The sequence below is a fragment of the Phragmites australis genome, chromosome 24 (assembly GCF_958298935.1).
Source record: "Phragmites australis chromosome 24, lpPhrAust1.1, whole genome shotgun sequence".
Lineage (NCBI taxonomy): Eukaryota > Viridiplantae > Streptophyta > Magnoliopsida > Poales > Poaceae > Phragmites > Phragmites australis.
Window position 1 is genome coordinate 10,100,956 of NC_084944.1, and position 8,981 is coordinate 10,109,936.

General features: G+C 38.7%; 1 protein-coding gene across 1 annotated transcript; it reads right to left on the reverse strand.

The window, feature by feature from the left end:
* Positions 1-3,373: 3,373 nt before the first annotated feature.
* LOC133907099 (KH domain-containing protein At4g18375-like) lies at positions 3,374-8,556 on the reverse strand. Its single transcript, XM_062349123.1, has 8 exons — positions 8,249-8,556; positions 6,522-7,132; positions 5,542-6,036; positions 5,216-5,455; positions 4,852-5,133; positions 4,686-4,741; positions 4,467-4,557; positions 3,374-3,799 (listed from the first exon to the last, which is right to left on the reverse strand). The coding sequence occupies exons 2-8, from the start codon at positions 7,119-7,121 to the stop codon at positions 3,668-3,670; spliced, it is 1,896 nt and encodes a 631-aa protein (XP_062205107.1). The 5' UTR covers positions 7,122-7,132; positions 8,249-8,556; the 3' UTR covers positions 3,374-3,667.
* Between the last annotated feature and the right edge of the window lie 425 nt (positions 8,557-8,981).

Below are 8,981 nucleotides of genomic sequence, written 5' to 3' on the forward strand. Positions count from 1 at the left end.
TACTTGGCTGGGGCCAAATTTCCACGTACTAATTGCAACAGAGAGAGCCGTATTACTATAGTTGGATAAATGTGGATTAATGATACGGTGTGTAAAACTGCATATCACTAACAAGATGTTGGTAAATTGCAATTCTATGATTGGTTATGCAAATGAATTGATTCACTTGATGAGATATTCAGCTAGACTATTATGGATATGCACATATAGTACTTAATGCAGTAGTGACCACAACCAAAGAATAATTGCATTCACGTTAAGGAACGGCATTATCTATATGAATGGATTTGATCCTGTGTCCAGGATAATTTGCTCTAATTTTGAGGATTTGAGCAATGAGTTTGGCATAAGTGTGATGCCTTATATATAAGGGGCACATTTGGGACTATTTTGTATATGCATCAATCAGTATTATAGAGTACCTACATAGTTCATAAAATTGTTGAATAGTCACATGTATGTTCTTGAATGTGTTCAAGAAATTTGGTGACGTATTATGAATTTTAAGGTAAAAGAACCTTAAAATTAAATTCCCTGTGGTACTTACGATACACACAAATCTGAGGATTTGGGGAATACTGTGACCAATAGAATTGTTAATAATTTTTTCCATCATCTCTAAGGTAGAGTGACAAAGGCAATAACGTCATGTCTAGATTTGATCAAGGTAGAAAAATTATTTTGTACGCAATATGTGGTATGGATTTACCTACATAGTTCATAAAATTGTTGAATAGTCACATGTATGTTCTTGAATGTGTTCAAGAAATTTGGTGGCGTATTATGAATTTTAAGGTAAAAGAACCTTAAAATTAAATTCCCTATGATACTTACGATACACACAAATCTGAGGATTTGGGGAATACTGTGACCAATAGAATTGTTAATAATTTTTCCCATCATCTCTAAGGTAGAGTGACAAAGGCAATAACGTCAGGTCTAGATTTGATCAAGGTAGAAAAATTATTTTGTACGCAATATGTGGTATGAATTTGATGTATTAATAGTACAATCTATATGATATATAGGGAAGTTTGTTATATCCGTTGATTAAAAGGAGAATTTCCTCTTTTGTTATCATCATGGGTTTCGATATGAAAACCATTCTGATAAATATCTCTATAACTTAGTAAGATATGAATTGAATCGAGATACTATAGAGCATCATCGATTTTGACTTGAGTACTCATAGAGAGAGTAATTATGGCACGATCGGAACCAACCATTACTGCATCGCGTCCAGCGATTATCAAATATTTCCTTATCTCTGAGTAAGAGTTTGGAAATATTTTTATTTCCCTAAGTATAAAATTTATGGTGTAACTATCCACAAGTCACATTTACTTCATTGGATTGACTCCCATAGAATTCTATATATATAATTGAAGAATTTGATATAAAATTCTTATCAGATATATAGAATATATACATACTTTATTGTAATATTATAGTGCTGATACAATATTGTATTACAACATTTAATGGGACGTAGATAATATGGTATCTAAAAAATTGAGAGACTAGATAAAGTCTCCAAACATGTCGTGCGAAGCAAATTCAATAATCATATTTATGTACTCATGTGATCTTCTGGCTGCAGAAGAATCTAGTTGTTACATGGTTCTTACAGAATTTATTGTAAACAACTAGCCTCCTTAGTGGAATCCGTTTAAAGATTGAAATATGCTTCGCAGGTTGGTTATGTCACACGGATTGTAAATACATATCAATTAAATATCTTAGGATGTGATATTTCTTAGTAAAATGCTTTTAACATCCACACTTGCGATAAATATTAGATTTTTACCAATACACATACTTGCAAAACAGAGGTTGCAGATTTTATTTCTCATTTCACATATGCAACAGATAAAGCACGCAGCACCTCGGATTCCATCCTCGAAGATGCATACCAAGCTCATAATACCCGGAGACAAATGCATCAATCATTTTGCATCTCTTATATTTCAGAACAAAATGGCTAAAAATAATGGCTAAGGACACTCAAAAAGAGTTCAGACTAACAAATATATCACTCGCCACACAGCAGCAAACTATCTTAGAAATGAAAAAAAAAAAGCATATCATGCTAATTGCTACAAAATTCCATTCAACATCACGCTCATTATATACAGAAAAACGCTCAGAGATACAAAATTTCAATGAACAGTGATTATGACACATTGCAATATTTACACTTGATGGTGTCGTAATTATTATATCAAAACACGTATAAGGAGTACCTGCAGTAAGTGAGACAATAGATGGAGAGATGAACCGAATAGTTTCACAAAAAGGAGTAGTTATGGAAATGTACTGAGTTCTAGGGTCATTCTAAGTTTGGGGATAAAAGGGACGTGAAGGATTAAATGAATTTTAGTTAGATAGGGTGGGTGTGGAGAAGACAGCTTTTCAGAAAGTCGAAATGTTAGTTTACTAGACACCCACCAACGATTATCACAAACAATATGCAGAACGCCCAAAAAAACTGATCTGCGTGTTGTGATCCAAGAACTTGACTAATATTATGTACATGGTTGCTTCTGAAAGATCAATCACAGGGGGGGTGCGTTTTCACCTAATTTGTATAATATTTGAATCCTCAGCATAATTAACAGTAGAAAAAGAGCCCCTCTTCAGAACCAATGATGAAAAGAATCACGTCGAATATTGACACGACAAAAATATAAGAGCTGAAGCAAGCAATGGGTGAACCAGTCAGATTGACAGGGAACAAAGCCCCCCTCTGGTACCAAAAGAAGAGGTCAGTTAGCTGCATTGACAGGCAGAACTACAAGAACTGCACTAAGCAGCAAGTGAATCAGCCAATGAGATCCACTGGGAACTAACCCACTTTAGAGGATGTTCGGAACAGATGAATTTCAAGGAATTTTGGACACACTTTACACGAAACAGTTCATTCACACATTCCAAAGAGATATGCCAAGGCCATTATAAGACTAATAACGGAAGGAATCGGCTAGCAGTCTGACAGCAAGTGAGCCAGACTTCAAGATTAGGGAATAGGTCCCTCTAATATTAATGGTGGAAGGAATCACGATCGATTATAGATAGAATCCTTTTTATAAGCAGCAAGTGAATCAGCCAATGAGATCCACTGGGAACTAACCCACTTTAGAGGATGTTCGGAACAGATGAATTTCAAGGAATTTTGGACACACTTTACACGAAACAGTTCATTCACACATTCCAAAGAGATATGCCAAGGCCATTATAAGACTAATAACGAAGGAATCAGCTAGCAGTCTGACAGCAAGTGAGCCAGACTTCAAGATTGGGGAATAGGTCCCTCTAATATTAATGGTGGAAGGAATCAACTATCAGTATTGGTAGGACAAAATTGCAAGAGATATGATAAGCAACAAGTGAACCAGTCATTGAGATTAACAAGTAAGACATCCAAATTACGACGAACATGCCAATACAAGCAGGTAACGGTTGAGAATCTAAGGAACATAGAGTGCTTTGTCCAATACTGGAGTACCCCCCCCCCCCCCTCAGGTAAGCATGATACTTGGAACAGGTAGAGGAAACGCTGCATTTGATGTTCGCCACAAACCAAGGGAAATTACGGGTGGCAGGAGAAGTCAGAAGAGACAGATTAAAGAGATAAGCTACAGCCTTCTCAAACTGTGCAAAAGGAATCTTAAGTAGACATTATGAAAGCTTTGATCAAATTCTCAGCTGATTGCCTCTGCTCAGAGGTGCCAGATATGTGAGCAACATGGTCATGACGGGATGATTTTGATTCAATAATTTCAATGTGAGCTCCAGAAATCTGCAACAGCGCCCAAAGAATTGCACGTCAAAGTTAAAATATAATAAAAAGTGGCATCTTACCTAAATACAGGGTTGACAGTCCTTTCATAAGTTGACCTAAAGGTGTCAGTGTCAGGGTATTGATAAATTATTATTTTGCATATTTTTCTTCATTACTAATCCTTCTAATACTATGTTCTTTCTGAACTTAAGGTAGTTGGTGAACAAACTTAGTCTCAGTGCCCAACACATGCATTAGATATGCTTACTCTCTTCTATTTTGAAAATAAACTGAAAAAGAATCGATTGATCTTATATTCTAAAAAGCAACTTTTTTTTATAGGAGAATAGAAGAATCCTAAACTTACAATATCAGGGGATAGCAAGTAATGTGAGACCAAATAGAACAATTAATCCAGTCTCCTGAGCAACTGGAGGGCAAAGTTTCATGCAATCCAAGGGATTGTTTTCTGAAAATGTTTTGTGATATCTACCTGAGCCCTTTGTCCTCACACTCTGACTAGATGCGAAATTTAAATCGATGTTAGGAGAAAGTTAAGGTGCTTGATTCAGGACAAAATAGGTATAATGATCATCTATAATAAGAGCAGGATTTTAAGTTGTTGCATATATTCATATTAAGAGTAAGTCAACAGCAATATGGGAAATTGGGAATATAAACTAACCTTTCTAATATTGTCCAAGTTTGTGCCACGTTTTCCCATTACTTTTGACAGGCCACTAGCAGGAATAGTCATTTCCACATGTGGAAGACGTCTGGCGATTGATAGTTAGCACAAGGAATTAGAATTGCAAGGATCAAATGGATAGCAAGTAATAAATAAAATGAACACTAGCAGGGTAGAAGCAGTACAGTATTTATAGCAAGTTCAGTTGAAACATACCTTTCATATGATTTTGATGTATATGACGGAAGTCCTCCATAGCCCTCATCTGCGACCTGAGGAAAGATATCAATGATTAAGATAATACAAAACTTCATAGAAATTAAGGAATGCCTAAGATCAGAAGAGGAAAAGAGAAAATTGATGCTAGATCACAAAATTGTACCTGCAAGGAGCTATACCCATACGAACTGCTACGAGGGAATACTTCCAGACCTCGCTCAGTTTCAACCCTTCGATCATAGCCCAAGGGACTGACTTGTTGGCTGTACGGTAATAGAGCAGGCAAAGAAAGACTGCTTCCATATAAGGAATCAGTGGTGGCAACAGTTAGCTTGCCATCCCTGTCAGAATTTTGGCTGTCCACCCTGTCTTTCAGAACATCTTCCCTAAGTCTTAAAACTATTTGTACAAGAGCATCACGCAGCTTGTCTGCTTCTCCGAATACCTACATGCATTGACAAGATGAGACACCTTGGTATTAAGACTATTTGAACTTTTGAAATTATAACACAAATGACAACTCATACCTCAACAAGCTCATCACTGGAAGATGCCCTCCGGGGTTTATCGCCCTTCGATATGCGGATGTCTGCCTTAGTCTTCTTCCGCATGTCATTGACTATTGAACCACCTTTGCCAATAAGACAGCCTATAACTTTAGTTGGGATAAGAAGGCGAAGATTCATTCTATCTTCATCATAATCGTTGATCTTTGATTGAAGCAGCAAAACAGCTTCCACAGCTGCAGACTTAACATCATCGATGGCCTGAAAAGGAAGGTATAACTTAAAATAAAGCAAATGATAGGATATAGGAAACAGAGCACAGCCTAGGTGAGGAGGTTTAGTCTAACCTCAGTGGATGTAATGGTGATTATACTTTCCTCCTTGCCAGTCTTGGCATCATCAACATCTATCCTTGCACCACTCTCTTGCCTTATACTCTTTATGGTCCCTCCACCTCTACCAATAACCAACCCAATCTTGTCACCAGGGCATAATACACGGAAAACTAGCTCTCCTGAACATTTTGGGGTACTATAAGTAGGAACAATTGGAAGAAAAGATTGATAAATAGGAAGTCTGCCATGAGCATCAGCAGGCAGAGTAAGTTCAGGTACATGAGGTGTTGACCCTAAGATGGATAGACTTGGATGTCCAGAAACAGCATCTGGGGATGAGTAGAAGTTACTAGCTGGATAGACAGGAAGTTCTGAAGGAACTATAATGTTTGAAGTAAGGTCAGAAACAGAAGTTTCAAGAGAAATGTTCTCTTTAGATGGGTACTTGTAGATGATGGTTGAAATTCCGAACAGTGCCTTTCTAACAGCTTCAGCACCACCCGTTATCTGTTTATCATAAAGATGTGTTCAGATAATAATTAGAACATATATATGAAATGAACAACATAGCAGAATTCAAAAGAAATAGGTAGCGGATTGGAATTTTTAATCATGATACAGTCGTGTGCATCAGACAAAGCATACTTTCACAAACAGAGAACAACAATAGACACAGGTAAAAACTGTATGGATCTGGGAAAATATAGTTGCAATACTGCATTTGCCAAAAAGGATTAAAAAAAAATCTAAAATACCGTGCTAGCAGGTTGCAACTACATTAACGAGTAGATTTTCCTGTACCATGATGAAGACATAGGCACAATATATGGTACAACACTACAGTATATTACAAAAAACAATCATTGAGAACCAAGCAAGTTACTGCAAACATAATTGCTTAATATTCTGCCACTATTTAACAATGGTCAATCCCATATAATGCTGGGGAACTTACAATAGTTCAACAAACTATGAGATGCAAGAAAATGTACCTGAACAAAATTATCAAAACTCATAGCACATGAGTGTGTAACATCGTTTGGATCTTTTGGGCTCACTTTAATGAATGCTCTTGATGTTGATCGAAGATATTTGATGACAACACCAGATTTTCCAATAATACTTGCAGCCTGACTAGCTGGTACAAGGATGCTTGCTTCTTCTGTGTTCTTCTTATCAGAGTCTCTATGATTCTTATTTAACGTATCTAATGCATCAACAATTGCATTCTGCACCCTAAGTAATGCATCTTGAGCTGCGCAAACAGGCTCATTGTCATCACCCTCATCAGCATCCAGGTCTCTATGCTTGACATAGCAATATACCAAGATAACCCTTTTGTCTGAACCGGGGTAAGGGTCAACAACCTTGACTTTGGCATTTGTCTGTTGCCGGATAGCATTTATCACATTGCCATTCTTTCCTATTACACTACCAATGGCACTGTCTGGACAGAGTATACGGTAAACAACCAATTCATCATTATTAGAGCTTTCCTGGGCATGGGAAAATGGCCTCTTCTTTTGGTCCTTCCTTTCCTCTCTGTCATAGTCCCTGTGTTGGCGGGTACGTTTACCAGTCTGCTGCCTCATGATTTAGCTAACTGCACAGGGAAACAAAACATAAGATTCATGCAAAGCTTTATACTGGATGAAGGAGAAAACTCTAACAATCGCATAATTTCTGAACAAGGAAATCCATCTTTCAACAAAGAAAGGTATGGTTGTACACAACACAACCATCGTGTAATCATAGCACAATAAAGTCAGAGAGAGATATCACCCAAAAAATAGAAATATCTAATTAGAACGTAGCCAAACTTTTAATACACCAGTCCCACCAATCACTTTAACATACCGAGATGAATGCATGGGCCTCAACGGTTATGAGTGTATGAAAAATATCTTCTAATAACACACTATGAAAATGAAATGAGTTAAACAAAGCAGAATTACACGTACACGTGACTTGGCGCAAATCATGCAGCCACAAGGGATGCGGCCATTGCACCTGTAGCCCCCCACCCACCCCCACCCCCCAACCCAGTAGACTTAGTGATTAATGTGGCCGAACCAACAGACAACACAGACAAATAGAATGTAGCAAAACTTTAAATACACCAGCTCCACCAATCAGTTTAACATACCAAAATGAATGCATGGGCCTTAATAGTTATGAGTGTATGAAAAATATCTTCTAATAACGCACTATGAAAATGAAATGAGTTAAACAAAGCAGAATTACACGTACATGTGACTTGGCACAAATCATGCAGCCACAAGGGATGCGACAATTGCACGTGGAGCTCCCCACCCCCCAACCCAGTAGACTTAGTGATTAATGTGGCCGAACCAACAGACAAAGAACTAAAATTTAGAGGCCAAACACGAGAAATAAACTAGATTCAGTGATTGAAGACCCAGGATCCGAAGTAGGGGAAACGCGTGGAAGGACTAGGTTAGCCGGCTAATGAATCATGACAGACAAAGATTTCAGTCATGATGTCACACGAATAACCGGAATGCGCCAAAGCATACAATGATTTCTGCCACTACACGCTCTCTCCATTAAATTCTCCGTTCCCGTCACCAGACCCTAATCGAGATCGTGAGTCCCCCCCCCCCCCACACACACACACACAAAAAAATTAAGGAGATCGTGAGCACTGGTCTAGATCTACCACAATTTGACACAGATCGGTGATGAATGAATAAATTACCTCTCGAATTGCAGCTGGATAGGATGAACTCGACCGTGGAGTGGAGGATGTCGTCGGGATTCGAGGGGGGCCGTGGCTGGCTCGGCTCGACGGCGACGATGGAGCGGGGCTTCCGTCCCCAACCCAGTTGGTCGGAGTAATCGCTCCTCCGCGTCCTTGCTCCAACGACGGGTGCAGTCGATCCCTCGTCGCCTCCCAGCGCTGCCGACTCCTTCAGCACCCGGCGTCGCCGGCTCGTCGCTTAGGTCACAAGCAAGGCGACACGCGGCCGAAGCAACGCCCCGATATGTTGAGGAAAAATAAAATTGCCTCCCAACACCATTTTCTTTTTCGAGTTTTTTTTATTTTTATATTTTTTAGTTAAAATTTAAATAAATAGATTTTCGGCGAAAATATTTACAAAATTAGGCGCCCACAGCCCTCTGAGAGGGCGGCTACGGGTGCTAACCGCCCTCTGAGAGGGCGGTAGGCCTAACCGCCCTCTCAGAGGGCGGCAAGAGGGGCTAACTGCCCTCTCAGGAGGCGGTTAGGCCCTGAGGGGACGGTTAGCCCCTAGCCACCCTCTCAGAAGGCGGTTAGGGGCATTTTTTCCTCTAAATTTTTTTTTTCCATTTTATCCTTAAAAATGTATTATTTTTGTAATTAAAGAAATAAAAAAGGAAGGGGTGTAAGAAAATTAAGAAATTAAATTTGGAGTAGGTTATGTAATAACGGGAGAAAAAAATCAGTAAAT